The sequence below is a fragment of the Barbatula barbatula genome (assembly GCF_947034865.1).
Source record: "Barbatula barbatula genome assembly, chromosome: 5".
Classification (NCBI taxonomy): domain Eukaryota; kingdom Metazoa; phylum Chordata; class Actinopteri; order Cypriniformes; family Nemacheilidae; genus Barbatula; species Barbatula barbatula.
This window is the reverse complement of record NC_136769.1, coordinates 3,713,582-3,730,307: the sequence shown is the minus strand read 5'-3', so window position 1 is coordinate 3,730,307 and position 16,726 is coordinate 3,713,582. Positions and strand designations below refer to the sequence as shown.

The 16,726-nt window shown below is 45.6% G+C and overlaps 1 protein-coding gene across 3 annotated transcripts in view; it reads left to right on the top strand.

Annotated features, from left to right (window-relative positions):
• The window catches only part of LOC306894593 (uncharacterized protein), a 79,996-nt gene extending 69,049 nt beyond the window's left edge, over nt 1-10,947 (top strand). Inside the window, exons 15-19 of one of the 3 annotated variants that reach the window (XR_013786707.1) lie at nt 4,640-4,732; nt 4,965-5,060; nt 9,443-9,541; nt 9,857-9,885; nt 10,078-10,913. Coding sequence is in view for 2 of the 3 variants with exons in the window: in XM_079457267.1 (XP_079313393.1) it covers nt 4,640-4,732; nt 4,965-5,060; nt 9,443-9,541; nt 9,857-9,885; nt 10,078-10,131 (371 nt within the window). In the remaining variant the exon portion in view is untranslated. Of the gene's footprint in view, nt 1-4,639; nt 4,733-4,964; nt 5,061-9,442; nt 9,542-9,856; nt 9,886-10,077 lie in introns of all 3 variants that reach the window. The other 2 variants (XM_079457267.1, XM_079457268.1) reach the window with 2 other exon arrangements.
• The last annotated feature ends 5,779 nt before the right edge of the window (nt 10,948-16,726 follow it).

Genomic DNA, 16,726 nt, shown 5'->3' with positions numbered 1-16,726 from the left:
CTAATTCATTAATGTAGATGTTAAATAGAGTAGGACTCAGACTACAGCCCTGTCTTACTCCACGACTCTGGGAGAGGAAGTCTGTGTCCTTGTTGCCTATTTTAACCGCAAATTTGTTATCGGTGTACAATGATTTGATGATGTCGTAGGTTTTTCCTCCAATGCCGCATTGAATAAGCTGAAGGAAAAGCCCCTCACGCCAGATTGAGTCAAAAGCTTTTTTAAAGTCAACAAAGCATGAGAAGAGTTTTCCTTTATTTTGGTTAATTTCTTGGTCGATTAGAGTATGAAGGGTATAAATATGATCTGATGTGCGGTATTTTGGTTGGAAACCGATTTGGCATTTTCTCAGAATGTTTCTGTCATTGAGAAAGTTGGTGAGTCGGCTGTTTAGGATGTTACAGAAGAGTTTACCTAAGTTGCTGTTTACGCATATTCCGCGGTAGTTATTCGGGTCGAATTTGTCTCCGCTTTAATGGATTGGGGTAATAAGACCTCGGTTCCAGATGCTGGGGAATATTCCTGTATTAAGGATGGTGTTTAACAGTTTAAGGATGGCAAGTTTGAATTTTTGGTCCGTGTTTTTAATCATCTCATTAAGAATGCCATCAATACCGCTTGCTTTTCTGGATTTAAATTTGCATATATTATCGCATAGTTCCTCTAGTGTCATTTGGTAATCTAAAGGGTTTTGGTAATCTTTAATAGTTGATTCTAGGGTGCTTAGTTTGTCTTCAAGGGTAGTTTGTTCGTGGTTGTGGTTTATGTTACTAAAGAGGTTAGAGAAGTGGTTTATCCATACATCTCTGTTCTGAATGGGTAGTTCTTCATGGTGAGATTTATTAAGTGCGTTCCAATGTTCCCAGAAGCGGTTAGTTTCTAGAGATTGTTCAATTGCTCTTAGCTGATTTTGTATATCTAGTTTATTTTTTGTCCTTAGGGTGTCTTTATATTCTTTAAGTTTTTCGTGGTAGAGTTGGCGTGTGTTTACATTATCCACATCTCTGTGTTTCTGATTTGACAGAATTCGTACTTCTTTTCTAAGGTTTTTACAATCATTGTCGAGCCATTTCTCATTGGCAGGTCTCTTTTTTTGTTTTCGTATTTGTTGATTTCAGGTTGGCTAGTGTTGCAGATATTGTAAATATTTTGTTAATTCTGTCTACTGCTAAGTTTACGCCTTCGTTATTGTGTGGGAATGGCGCAACTAGGAATTTATTTAGTAGGTTTTGAATTTTTGGTTCACATATTACGCTTTGGTATATATCTTCACTATTTTGTTTCCATCTGTATGCGTGTTTAAGGCTATGGAGTTTAGTTTGATTTGGTTCCTCAGTGTTAGGTTTAGATCTGTTTAGGTAAAGAGTAATTTTACTGTGGTCTGATGGGGTTAGTGTGCTAACTGTAAACGCTCTGAGAGAATTTGGATTTAGATCGGTGATGAAGTAGTCTACTGAACTGTTACCCATCTTGGAACTATAAGTATACCTACCATATGTGTCTCCTCGCAGTCTGCCATTGACTATGTACAGACCCAGTGTACGACACAGATGGAGAAGTTGTAATCCGTTTGTGTTTGTAGTTTTTTCATAGTTGAGTCTTTTTGTTTGCGCAGGTGGAGGGAAGACGTCTGCTCCTGGGATGTGTTTGTCTCCCTGGGAGTGAAGTGTGTCTGGTTCTTCACCGCTCCTGGCATTCAGGTCACCGCAGATAAGAACATTGCCCTGTGACTGGAAGTAGTTGATTTCTCCTTCTAGGGTTGTGAAGCTGTCTACGATGAAGTACGGTGACTCTGCAGGCCGATGTAGGTTATGCACAGGAAGATATTTTTCTCTGTAGAAGTAAGGGCCTTGTTTATTTCCAACCATGTTTAGAACAGGCCCGTTTTAATAGTTTTTATTGAGTGGGCGAGATCTGACTTATGCCAGATCAGCATTCCGCCTGAGTCTCTGCCTTGTGTGACTCCCGGTAGTTTGGTGGACGGGAGGATGAATTCTCTGTAGTTTGTAGGGCGACCAGTGGGTCTGTCTCCTCTGCTCCATGTCTCCTGTAGGATGATAATGTCTGAGTTTTTGGTTTCTGAGGTAAAGTCTATGTTTTTGCTTTTTAGACCAAAAGCAGACGACTTCAGGCCTTGAATATTCCAACATGATATAGTAAATGCTTTGTTATCGTTATTTAAATTAGCGGGTTTTGTCTTAAGACAGTAGGTGAGAGCAGATTAGGTTCAGCATCTGGTGGATGTCTTTCAGCTCGGCTGTCGGAGCTTGTGCGGATGTTGGTGTGGGGTTTCTGCTCACTGTCTGGGCATAGCTGAGGCTGCCCGGGGTCTGCTGCGTTTGCTGGGTGATGGGTGTAGGCAGCAGGGATGAGGTTCTTGTCTGTTGACTGTTGTGATGGTAGGTGGGTGGTTGTGGTCTTTGGGTGTTTGTAGGTACTGTGTAGTTCATCCCTGTTCTATGTGGATGCTGTCTTGCTCTGTTGTTTGAAGTTGTGGTGTTGGTGCTGTGGTTTAGAGTAACATCTTTAAGTCTCTTTGCAAAGACAGGGACAGTTGCTCTGTACAGGTGCACATGGTCATAAAGGCATGTGAGGTCCAGGGTAGGGTGATGTGCCAGGTGCACTTGATTTTTTAGTGCGCAGGTTCTTGAGAGGGACGCATTTATTCGTTTAATTGTGTCTAGGTGGAAGTCTTTCCGTGGCAGCAGTGTGGACACCTTAATTTTAGCATTCGGGAAGGTGGATGTGGCTTTCTCGATCACTCTCTGTAGTGATGTGGCAACTCTTTCCTGTTGTGCTCTCAGGTCATTTGTGCCAGTGTGGATTATTATGTGTTTCGGTGATCCTAGTTTTTCCTCATTTAGCAGCTTTAGGGCGCTGTGAGTATTTGGGCACCAGAGTTTGGACAACCTGTGTTTAGGGAAGAGTTTCTTTTCATCTATAAACTTCCCATTTGAGTCTATTAGAAGGACAACGTCTGGTTTTGGTGTGTCCCCTGTGGGTGTTGGAGCGTTGTCTGATTCTTTGGTTGGTTGTGTGCTGGGTAGGGGGCTTGGTGGGGAAAGAAGGTTTTGGCTGGGTTGTTCCACTGGGTTCTGAGGGCTGTGGTCAGTTTGAATGGTGACCTGTTGTAGTGGGTCCTTAGTGGAGTTGATGTCTTTGGAGTAGGTATCTTTTTCTTGCTTCATTTCACCTATCTCCTCCCTTAGAGCAGTTAACTGTGCCCAGTGACTCTCTGTCTGCTGTGAGAGCTGGGATTCCAGTGATGCCAGCTGAACATTTAGCCTCTCCCTCTCGTGCTGCAGCTCTTTGACATTGGCCTGCAGTAGATACAGTTCTTTCTTGATATCGTCTTTTTCTTTTTGTTTGGCTGTGGGGATGTTGCTGGTTTGTTCTTTACTTTGTGTTGTTTGCAGAGAAAGAGTTATTTCTCTGAGCTGTACCAGCTCCCCCTCCAGGGCTGTGAATCTCTCTCTCATATCCATACAGTAGCAGTGTGAGTGGGTGTCGTTAGATTGTTCTGTGTTGGGGGGGGTCTTTCTTTTCTAGCTGCTTGTCTAAAGCTGGGGTTATATATGGTTCTTCTGGAGTGGTGGGTTGCTCATTGTAGGGTTCTAGTTGAGACCTTTCTTTGATCCTCTGGAAGTTTTCTTCAAATAGTCCTTGGAGGCTTTTCACTACCACTATCCCTGTTGCTTTGTATATGTTAGCGTTGATAGTTATGTCGTCCTCATTTTTTATTTTTAGCTGGAAACCCCCACAGATGCCTTTTCTTTCAGCATTTGGGAATTCCGAGATGATGGCTTTGTGCCATGTATGAGGTCGGCTGGTGTAGAAAATCAGATTGCTGGTGCTGCCATCTTTATGAAGGTCTGCAAATAAGGTCTCTGGGTTTTCTGTAAGTTTCTTATTTTTGAAGACTTTCCGTGCTGTATCATTAGAAATCTCCTTTGGGTAGAGTAGGGGAATGGCCTCAACACGTTGGGGTTAGGCAGCCTTAGTCATATGGGCCATTTGCACCTGTGTGGGTGTTGGTTGAGAATCTCCTTTTGTTTAGGTCCAGTCGCTTTCTTCCAAATCACCTGTTTAAGGCGTTGATGCAATAAAGCAGGTTTGGTATCTTCAGTAACACTGTTGTCTTCGGGTCCCTGGCAACAGATATTCCTTGACCTTTTTGTCTGTTTTTGGCTTGTTTGTATTGATGAATTCTTTGGTGAGATGCTCTTCTTGGTGTCCTTTTCAGGTGATTTCAGGAGTTTTTGTTAGAAGGAAGTTTAGTCCAAGGTTAAGTTATTCCTATAACTGTAGTCTTGTGTATGTCTCCTTGTAGAAATATGCTCTTGATATGTGAGATGCTCTTCCTTGTGTCCTTTTCAGGTAATTTCAGGAGTAATTTCAGCAGTTTTTGTTATAAGGAAGTTTAGTCCAAGGTTAAGTTATTCCTATAATTTTAGTCTTGTGTATGTCTCCTTGTAGAAATATCCAAGGAATCTTAAATTAATCCAGTAATAATGTAAGTTTGTTGCAGGAGCTCAGATGTGTATGTCCTCTCTCTGTGGTGACCAGTGGCTCTCTCTCTCGCTTTGTATCTGTCAATCTTATGAAGTCATACATTTTTGTTGTTGTTTTTATTTCACAGATCCTGTTGGATGGGCCTGTGTGATGGTGTTTCTGCAGATACTCTGGGCAGTTGTCAGATTCTCAGATCAGAGTTATTACTCCATTTCTCTAGGTACAGTATTGATGATCTACTTCAAACATCTTCTCTGTGTGATTCTGTGTTTCTTTGCTTTAATCTCCATCAGTTTGTATACATGTGCAGTTATAGACTTTATAATATCAGAGATCATTTTACTTTAAAAGGACTGAAATATCACACTATTTCACTTCTGTGTTTAAATGATGGTTTATTCAAGCATTGTTGATTTGTGCAGTAATGTCTTGATCTTTGTCTTTCATTGCAGATTTTCATCGTTTTGTCTCTCTGTATGTGTTTGGATCAGTTGGTGTTGTTTTCATCAGCGCTGTTGCTCTGATCACAGAACTGACACTGAAATCAGGCGAGAAAACAAAACACTTTCATATCTGTGTTTTTTAACAAGATTCAGTGCTGTAGGTCTTTATTGAGACACTGAATACAGAAATATTTCCATTTTTCATCTCGAATGATTGAAATCATAATTTCTCATCTGTAGTCAAATGTGTAATATTTCCTGTGATGATTATTGTATAGTAGTTGTTATAAGGATTATTGTTTTAAGGAGGTTTAATGTCTCTAGCCTTCCTTTTGGTATGTTGGTCAGAACACAAGAGGGAATCACAGATCAGGTTCAGTCAATGTAGCTCAATGCCTTCAGCTCAGTCAGCTCCTGGATCTCAGATACGCGAGTGCCTACGAAGACTTTGTATCGGCAGGACTCTGAACGGAGCCAGTGGAGGACAATGGTGGAGTCTGTCCAGTAGGTAACTTTATCTGACTTCAAGGTGAGTTCATTTGTAAGCAACCGTGCAAGCTGGGCTCCTGTCAAAGCGGCACAAAGCTCAAGCCTGGGTATAGACTGCAGTTTCCGTGGAGCCACACGAGATCGGGCTAGTAAAAAGGAGAGGTGGACTTCCCCTGAAACTGCTTCCGAACGCAGGTAGGCGACGGCCCCGTATGCCTTCTCCGAGGCATCACTGAAGACATGAATCTCCCGCTGAACTTCGGGTTGATCCATGTAGGTAGGATTATTACACCTAGGGAGTGTTACCTGGGGTAGTTATTGGTGTTCCTCTTCCCAGGCTATCCAGGGTTGCCGAAGTTCATGAGGGAGTTGTGGGTCATCCCAGTCTCTGTGGTTGGCCCAGAGCTGTTGCACAATTATCTTGGCTCGGGTCGTGTAAGGGAGAACGACCCCAAGGGGGTCATACTGACTCGCTAGCACGCGATAGATGCTCTGCATTGTCAAGGCATTATAAGGGACTGGTCTGTGCTTGAACCCCAGACGGTCGGATTCACAATGCCAACTTAGGCCTAAGGTAGATTCTCGTGGATCAACCTTGTCATGTGAAAGCCACAGTTCTAGCTTGGTAGACCTTGCCTCAGGAGGTAAATGGCCAATAACTTCAGGAACGTTACTGGCCCACTGTCGGATGTCGAAGCCTCCAGAAGCCAGAAGGGCACGTAACTTGTCTACCAGCTGTCGTGCTTCTTCAACCGAGGGTAAGCTTTGTAGGCAGTTGTCCACATAGAAACATCGGTCGACAGAGAATCTGACGTGCTCTCCCAATGTTAAGATGCACAAAGAAGGGGTACATATGCTTGATGGCACACCACAACGTAATTGCGTCCTCCTGCCTACTTGGAGAATTACCACCATGCTGTCACTCGGCATGGACAAGTCAGACAACCAGTGACGTTCCCCGCTGCCGCTGGACCACAGAAAGGCTGTCCATCAGAGACCGAAGCTTTCCTCCCTCCTTATCTGACCGAGAGTCCAGTCCCATGAGTCAGTATTCCTTGAATGTAGTGGATGAGTGGTCGGCTGCTGCCTTGGACAGGGAGCATTACTCTGACAGAAGGCAAGTTAAAGTGCCAGTGCGGCATGGAGGATCCATGTCTCTGGATCAGCCTGATATGTCTTCACCCTATTACAGGCCTTGGGAAGAGAATGAGGTTCAGTCACCTCCCCAGACTTTCTGTAACTTACCACGTCATCGTTCTCAACCTATGTTGCGCTCTGCCTCTCTTCCTACACCACTTCCCCCCTATTTTGCCTCCAACCAGTCACCACAGGGTACTGGCACAGTTGCTGGATCAGCGAGAGGAGATTTGTTTTCTCAGAGAGGAGACTATAGTTCATTACCTATCCTGAAGCCGACTGTGAGCTATGGAGGTTGGTCTAATCTGCCCGACCAGAGAAAAGGGGATATGCAAGAGCCTTTAAGAGAGCATGCGCTGGTAGATATCCTGGGCCAGATGCTCGGTGACCTCCACATTATGTGCAATCACATATAGACCTCGCTGCCCAACAGACGGGCAGTTTCGCAGTCAGTCCAGTCTCCCACCGGTTTTGATTTTCAGCCTACTAGTTATCAAGATGATCCTAGTCCTAATACTTCTCGCCGAGTTGCTCTACCCCTCACTGAGTGTAGCAACCCCGCTTATAATCCACATTGGTATTCACCGGGGTACGAGCCGGGTATGGCTGCTCACTTTCACCCGAGGATCGTTACGAATCACGGAGACCAAGGGATTTGAGACCTACCCACAGAGCTTCTACCTTGTATCCAGTTAAACGAGAGAGCAACTATCGTGGTCCTACCCCAACCATCCCAGACTTCGTCTCCGCTGATCCTGGTGAGTTTACCAGACTAAAGATTGCTCTCGAGAACCTTTTACCTCCTGATGCTACTGAGCTCTTCCGCTACCAAATACTGATGGATCACCTGAGATTAGACGAGGCCCGTCTGGTGGCCGACTCCTATCTCAACTCACCTTTTCCGTATACCGACACTATGGCTGCTTTAACCGAGAGGTTTGGACAACCTTACAAATTAGCCCTCAAGAGGATAGCCAAGGTGATGGATGCACCGGACATTCGACGAGGAGATACAGCAGGCTTCGACAAATTTGCATTGCAAATTAGATCCCTTGTTGGCATGTTGGAGACTTTGGGCCATGAAGGTCATGCAGAAATGAGATGCGGTTCACATGTGGAAAGGCTTTTAAGCAAATTACCGCCGGAAATACGGTCAGAGTTCAGGAGACACATGTTCCGACGGCTGGGATCGGTATATAAACTCCTGGACTTCTCTGAATGGTTACAATATGAGGCGTGGTGTCAGAACAGTGAAGGTCAAATTTCTGACCGACAACGGAAAGCAGAGCAGAAGCCGGAACGGGGCAGAACAGTGTATCCTACAGGACGTCTTGCTACTGTGCTTCACGGGACTGACGGAAGCCCTGCAAAACAAACCCCAGGATCTGCTTCATTACCTTCAGCCCCCTCTGAGATTCGTACAGCGCTGGATAAAGCCTTCTGTCCATATTGTGACAAAATTGACCATTATCTCGCCAGTGCCCCACTTTCAAGTCCTTCAACAAACGACAGATCACTGATTGGATTCAGACGAATCACCACTGCTGGTGCTGTGGGCGCACCCACCAAGCTTCAAAGTGTACCCTTAAGAAGCACTGCAGCATCTGTAAAGGGAGACACCTACATATTCTTCATGAGGTGAACTTCAAGCCCACTTCTGAGGGTTCGTGTTTGATTAATTCCGCAGCGGAGACTCTGTATTTGGACAGACCTACAGGATGCAGGAAAGTTCTTCTGAAGGTGGTTAGAGTTCCACTTCGCGATAAGGACAAGACCCTTGATACTTATGCTGTCCTTGATGATGGATCGGAAAGGACAATTCTTCTGTCCCCTGCTGCCACTAAACTCGGAATTCATGGCCCCATAGAGAGCCTGACTCTTACATATTAACAATATTAATAATCTCTCACTGAAATGATCAGTATGGATGGAAATGACCCAGAATCCGCCAGGATGTGCAGACTGTTACTGCAGCCTTAGTTTCTTTCCAAATTTCCTCAGTGACTAAGCCACAGAAGGTCTTCAGAATTTCAGCTGCATTCACTGCTGAACGGCTTGGTCTAGCGGGGCAATCCTACCCTTCAGCTATTCTGGAGAGGTACCAGCACCTCAAGGACCTTCCCTTGCAGCCCTTTGAGGACGTGCATCCACTCCTGCTAATTGGAGCCGATAATACTCACCTCATCACTCCGGTATCACCTGTGCGCTTGGGGCCGTCGGAAGCACCGGCAGCAATACAGACTAAACTCGGATGGACTTTACAGGGACCTGTAAATCTTCGGAAGGAACAGCGGCCACAATCAAATTGTTTCTTTTTGTCCCTCAGCCTGGCGGAGTTAGAGCTGAAGCGGGATGTGGAGAGGTTGTGGCAGATTGATGTGATGCCTTATCGATGTGAGAAGCAAGTTACAAGATCAAAGGAGGATCAGGAGGCTATCAGGCTCTTGAAGGCCAAGACTACCCGTGTTGAGGTTAAAGGGATCCTACGTTATGCAACACCCTTGCTGCGCAGGAGGAAAAGCAATGGCTGAGATCCGGCTCGAATGACCAATATTTTATAGTAGTTGTTCTAAGGATTGTTGTTCTAAGGAGGTGTAATGTCTCTAGCCTTCCTTTTGGTATGTTGGTCAGAAAACAAGAGGGAATCACAGATCAGGTTCAGAAGAGGGGGTTTATTGAGTTCTTTGATATGGGTTTAACAATGTATGTGTGAGGATGGTCAACCTCACACCCTGTGTACAATATTCAGTTCTTCATGATATTTCTTACTCTTACTCTTACTCTTTAGTAAAGCACTTAAGCCCGCCTCTTCAACAATGATAATATATAAATATAAATGTCTTCTCTTTGTTTCTGATCAGTTAATGGCGAGCGTGCAGTGATGGATCTGAGATTTATTCTCTTTCCCTCTGAATGTTTCTTCTTATTGTCTGTGGGGATTTCAGGAATAGTTTCATCCAGTGAGTAAAAACTCAACTTGTTTATTTAAACCATCAGGTGACATTTTATGAGCTGATCTTCATATGACTTTCTGTCTCGCATGTGTTTTCTTCTAATTTCTTTTATAAAGCTTCTGTATTATTATAAATACAAATCTGAACAGACATGTGTCTCTTTTAAACACTTGATTATTAGATTTGTTGTCATGTTGTTGTCTTTAATTTGTGTGTGTGTGCGTGCGTGTGTGCATGTGAGCGTGCGTGTGGTAATGCAGTATTGATTGATGGACTAAATATCTTCACTAAATTCTCTCACTCTTCTCTCTGATCTCATAGAGATTCAAGCGTGTCTGAAGTCTTGTCAGGTCAGTATCATGTATAAAACAGCATTGATGTGAGACTTTTAGCTTCATATATGTTTCCTGAAAATCACACTCTTTAAATAACATGAAGATCTTATAAGATTTCATGGATTTTATTGACCTGCTTGATAAGAAAATTATTAATAAATTGGATTTCAGTCCTAAAGCAAATAGATTAATTATATTGTTTAACAGCAGGATCAGGTGAGTCTCCAGCTACTGGATGAGACCAGAACACAACAGAACTGAAACCTCTCATGAAGAATGAAGATCAGGACGCTGGAGGACGTAAAGTTACAGAAGAAACTGAGCCTGTGTCATTGATCTCACAAACATGAGAGAAGATCATTCATGAACACTGTTAGATCAAACTCTCATGAAGAATAAAGATCAGGACGCTGGAGGACGTAAAGTTACAGAAGAAACTAGACTCAGTGATCTCACAAACATGAGAGAACATCATTCATGAACACTGTTAGATCAAACTCTCATGAAGAATAAAGATCAGGACGCTGGAGGACGTAAAGTTACAGAAGAAATAGTCTGTGATCACACAAACATGAGAGAAGATCATTCATGAACACTGTTAGATCAAAGTCTTGTGAGCTGAGAACTGACCTCAGTTCAGTCTTGTTCTTTATTTATAATATACATGTTCTTTCGAACTGTGAGCTGTTTTAGTTTTTCATAAAGACTTATTCTAGTCTTCACCAGTATAAATGAAATCAAAACATAAGTTCAAATCTTTTAACATCGACAGACTTTCCAAAATTATGGAAGTCGCTGTATATTATCAGAGTTCATGGTTTCAGTCTCAAGTTCACAGTGATGTCACGACAGGATTGTACAGGATCAATACATCTTTAGTTTCTGGGTCATTTCCATCCATACTGATCATTTCAGTGAGAGATTATTAATATTGTTAATATGTAAACATGCGTCACAACATTCAGTTTTAAATCCGTTTGCAACCCTGAAGCTGTAATAGTTTTTTATGTTTTGATGCTGAATTATTAAAATGTCTTCAATGTGAAATGTTGTGGATTATTTCATATAAATACATTTAAACACAAAATATAACTGAACTCAAATGTATTTTGTTCACTATATTAATTCTCATTCATTTGTGTGGCACGTTTCACAATGTGTTTCAAAGCAGCTTCACAGAAAATGCTTTTTTTGTTATCAGTTTATTTGTTAACAGACAGAATCAGATCAGTCTTTTATTAGAGGTCAAATCAGAAAGTGTCTGTAAGGTGGTATAAATCAAAATGAATGTGCATTTTAAAGCAATGATACGATGATCATAAAGAAAACTAAATATAGAATTTGACAGAATTGTGTGATGATCCAGAGCTGGTGTTCACAGCATCTTCTCTTTACAAGTGTTCAGGCGTCATCTGAAGTTTCATATCAGTGTATTCAGCAAGCATTCAACAACTCACAATCATACACAATATTATGATGACATGAATGTTTATTTGTATGGAGGTTTGTTCTAGTCTCGTTCACTGTATACAGGGCATCTGTTTCCACTGCTTAGTTGAATTCATTGCTGAGATGATGATAACCATTACAGTCATCGTAATATTGTGTGTCATTTAAACTTATAAGTAATATTAATTTGTTTAAAACCATATTTAAGTAATGTTCCCCTTCAGTCGGTCTCTCGACGTTGTGAGAGACTGACTGGGGTTTGATCTTGAAAACCTATCATCTCCGAGATAATTAAAAAACACGCCAATGGGCTTGGCGCACGCCAGTCTCCGCCCCGTACATACGGGTATAAAAGGAAGAGGCGGCGGTCATTCACTTATCCTTTGTTCTTCGGAACCTGTCTAACACATGATTTTCGACTTCGATCGTCTTCGAGAGACCTTTTCCTGCTGGATCTACGAAGCAGTGCAGCGGATTTCTCCTTCTGGTGCAGATTTTTCCTGGGGTTTCGGCAGAGTAGCTGCAGACCTAAAAGAGCGAATTTCTCACAGCTGTTTTCACAGCCTCCGCTGTTTCCTTGGTTGTGACAGACTCATCCCTGGGTCAGACGGTCATGAGACTTGCGTCACATGCTTGGCAAGCATTCTGAGGCAGGTTTTGTTGATTCGGCATGTTCTGAGAACATGACGATCTAGGTGTTACGGTCACGGCTGGCAACTTTCGGGTCAATGTTGCCGCCACCCGGTTGCTTCCCAGGCGAGTTTGGCTGCCGCTTCGGCGAAGTCGATCGCGTTGGCGAGCACAGGGGGTGATTTGGAGGTATTTATGGATGTTACTCCGTCAGCTTCGGAGCGTGCGCTCTGCCCCGGTGCCATCTTTTTCCGGTGGTGCATGAGGAGCTTACTAGTCTTGGACTGCACCCTTCGGGGCGCATTCCAGGATAGTGGGCTCTGTAGCTGTGACTTCCCTGGAGGGCGGGGCGGCCCAAGCCTACGATGGCTTCCCTCGGGTGGAGCATGCGGTCGCGGGGCACCTCTGCTCGCAGACAGCGGCCACCTGAGGGGATCGACCTGGGCTTCCGTCCAAGGCTTGTAGGCTCTTTCCGACACAGGTCGGGGGCTTCCAATGCTGAGGGACAGGCCACTTCCGCTCTCCACGCTATGGCGGTCCTCCAGTTCTTGGAGGCATCTATTCCCCATCAGCAAGCTGCCAGGAGATTCTCTAAGCGGCCATGATGGGACGAATCCGGCGGAAACTATATCGGGCCCGACACTAGCCTTGCCAAACGCTGGGTCGGTGAGGGACGCTGCCTGCTGCATTACCATCAAGTCTGGGCCCTTTTCAAGGCCCGGTGCCCACATTCTCACAAAGAGACAAGTTTCCCCTGGGGTTTCCTCCACAGCACTCTCGTCTCGACGGTGTCTTGGATGGAATCGGCCACCGACCGCAATCTCCACTGGGGGGCTGTCTCACAACAGAGGCTGGCTCAGGGCGCCTCTCTGGCAGACATTTGTAGTGCTGCGGGTTGGGCTATGCCCAGTACCTTTGCAAGGTTTTTACAACCTCCGCATGGAACCAGTTGCAGCCCCTGTCCTGAACGCTGCCGGTTTATAGGAAGGGCTCCTGGTTTGGGCATACACCTGCGAAAGCGCCTTCTCCCCTTCCCAGATGAGTCTAGTTCGCTATTTCGCCTCCCTACTTCCCCCCGCTCAGGGCGAAGTACAGGCATTACATCCATCACATAAGCATTGGCATTCTGGTAACAGACTGGGCGGAGCAGTCTCTTAGAACAAAGTCCGGTACTGGTAGGGTCATCCCTACTCATCTATACTAGGACATAAACTCCCCTTTGGGTCATCCCGTATGTTGAATTCTTCACTCCTGATTTCCCTGTTGGTGAATCTGTGACCTCCCTGCCGGTGGTTATCCAACCTGGACTTGTCCCCCTACTCCGGCTGACACCTTTTTTCGCATGTCGTTCTCCCCACCGGTGAGACCATTAGTGTCTCCACGTGTAACCTCCCCTCTGGGTAGGATGTGGCCTCCGTAACACACTCTTCAAGAGGAGAGCAGTGTTTCCCCAGTATTTGGCTCCGGACAGCACCTCGCTAATAGAGGTGTACGTCACTGTCCGTGATGACCGTTAGTACAGGCTTCTTTGTATGACCACTACTCTGAAACTGGAAGATTACATCTCGCGGTGGCACTCTTGTGACTCGCTAGTCTAGTCAGGGTCGCGCCGCTGAAGGTCGTGATACGGCGTAGCGCTGTGGCGTGTAGATATATCCCCAGTCAGTCTCTCACAATGTCCCGGTTACGACTGTATCCTCCGTTCCCTGATGGAGGGAACGAGACGTTGTGTCTTCATGCCACAGTGCTTCGCCGAACCGCTGCAGGGGCTCTCAGGTTCCTCAGTACAAAGGGTAAGTGAATGACCATTCGCCAAGCCCATTGCCGTGTTTTTCAATTATCTCGGAGATGATAGGTTCTCAAGATCAAACCCCAGTCAGTCTCTCACAACGTCGAGGCCATAGTATAGTTTAGGATTTCACGGCTCCTCAATATTTAACATGTTAGACAAACTCTGTGTGTTAGATGTGAAAAATGGTTTAATGTGTTCAATCATCACTTGAATATAGCTACATTTACCTCTTCATTATGGGATGCTTGCAGAGAATACATAATGTTCAGTGTGTGCAGATCTATACCTGCCAGGGTTTGTGTACTGATGCTCCAAACAGTCATGTGAACTGCATGTGTATTGAATTTAATGTTGGTTACATAAAATGAACATTCACTGAATGTAACACTTCAGATATACCAAATATATTGTTGTGTAGATGTGTGTTGTAGGAATTTGATAAATCTCTCTGATTGTAATAAGACTCAACATTTCCCTCTAGTGTTGTAAAGCATCTTATAAATGTCAGGTGTTAAGAATGAGGAAAGGTCAAAGAACAGGTTCATCTGGATCTGATAGTTCTATGTTTCAGATGAGAAGATTGAGCTCAACCTGAAGAAAAACAATGCCTTATGCTACTGAATTACACTGAAAACTGTCACGAAACAGGTGGTGAGAAGAACCCAAGTGCAGGCAGCAATACGGGGTAAAACAGGATTTAATAAATAAAAACCGCAAATTACAAATAATACACCCACAATGGGGGGAAAACTGAACTGAGGCACAATACAAAAACAGAAAGTAAAGACTTCAAAAAATACAAGGGAACACGAGCCAAGGTACAGGTAAGGAAACATGTACAGAGCAGGAAACATATACAACCAACGAGCAACAAGACAATAAACAAATGGGTATATATATAGGGAAACTAACAAAGGAGATAACGATGGGCAGGTATGGGTAATAAGTCACAGGAGGAAAGCTATACTAGAAACGAGAGGGGCGGGGCCAAATGACGAGACAGGAGAGAACGCATATTATGTTCTGATTGACAATAATATGTTTCTCTCCACATAAAACACGTGGGTCTGTCATGACTCTGCCCCAGACCAGAAAATCAAGACAAGAGAAGGCAGAATCATGACAGAATCCCCCCCCTTAATGAACGACTCCTGGCGTTCACCAAGGGAGCAACTAACAAGACAAGACAGACTGGGTAACAGACATAAACCAACAAAACATTGCAAACATGACTAGGGGCATACAAGAAATAATGACAAAAGGGTTGGGGTGAGACAATAAAAATAACAAACAAGGGAGGGGGGGTGGAGGCAAAGAGTGCCTAGGGGGCAGTCCAAAAGGGAATGGATGGGGTGGAACAGTCTTAGGGGGAGTCATAGAGGCTCTAGGAGTCCCCTGCTGTGACACCGGCTGAAAGGCCGGCTGAGACCCCGGCTGGAAGGCCGGCTGGAAGGCCGGCTGAGACACCGGCTGGAAGACCGGTTGGAAGGCCGGTTGGAAGGCCGGTTGGAAGGCCGACTGAGACACCGGCTGGAAGGCCGGTTGGAAGGCCGGCTGTGACACCGGCTGAAAGGCCGGCTGGAAGGCCGGCTGAGACCCCGGCTGGAAGGCCGGCTGAGACACCGGCTGGAAGGCCGGTTGGAAGGCCGGCTGAGACACCGGCTGGAAGGCCGGTTGGAAGGCCGGCTGAGGCTGAGACGCCGGCTGAAAGGCCACCGGGACCACCGGACTTGACGGGACCACCGGGACCACCGGACTTGACGGGACCACCGGACTTGACGGGACCACCGGACTTGACGGGACCACCGGGACCACCGGACTTGACGGGACCACTGGGACCACCAGACTTGACGGGACCACTGGGACCACCAGACTTGACGGGACCACCGGGCTCGACGGGACCACCCTTCGAGCCGCCCTCCGAGCCGCCCTCCGTTGCCTCTTCTTCAGCCGAGCCCCCCGCCTGGAGGCCGGCTGCAGGAATGAAGAGAATGGGATGAGCGGCTCGGGATTGGAGGTCTCAAACGAGGACCCCCAGGATTCCCGTCTCCCTCGCTTGCCAGTGAGACTGGGCGGTTGTGGAGAGGCTGCAGAGGTTGGGGAGTGGTGCGTGGCGATGCCCACATTCCTGATCTGCAGAGGACCACTCTCTGGTATCGCAACCAGCGGAGATGAGTCAAAGGAGTTCGATGAGGTCGTGGACCACGAACGACCTGTGGCGGCATCCCACACAGCGTCGAAGTCCAACGGCCTCATCGCCCTCATCTCCGATCGAGAGAGTGGCTCTCTGAGACCGGTGTTAAACAGCACCGCCAGCTCCTCCTCCCCGAAGACGCCCTGTCCTGCGATGTCCAGGAACCTCTCCACATAATCATCCACAGTCTCACTTCCCTGGCGAAGGCTGCAGAGGCGGCGGGCCAAGCTAGACCGGCCAGTGTCCATGCTGCTGCTGGGTTCAGTCTTGGCTCGTTGGTTCTGTCACGAAACAGGTGGTGAGAAGAACCCAAGTGCAGGCAGCAATACGGGGTAAAACAGGATTTAATAAATAAAAACCGCAAATTACAAATAATACACCCACAATGGGGGGAAAACTGAACTGAGGCACAATACAAAAACAGAAAGTAAAGACTTCAAAAAATACAAGGGACCACGAGCCAAGGTACAGGTAAGGAAACATGTACAGAGCGGGAAACATATACAACCAACGAGCAACAAGACAATAAACAAATGGGTATATATATAGGGAAACTAACAAAGGAGATAACGATGGGCAGGTATGGGTAATAAGACACAGGAGGAAAGCTATACTAGAAACGAGAGGGGCGGGGCCAAATGACGAGACAGGAGAGAACGCATATTATGTTCTGATTGACAATAATATGTTTCTCTCCACATAAAACACGTGGGTCTGTCATGACTCTGCCCCTAGACCAGAAAATCAAGACAAGAGAAGGCAGAATCATGACAGAAAACTATAATTTGTTA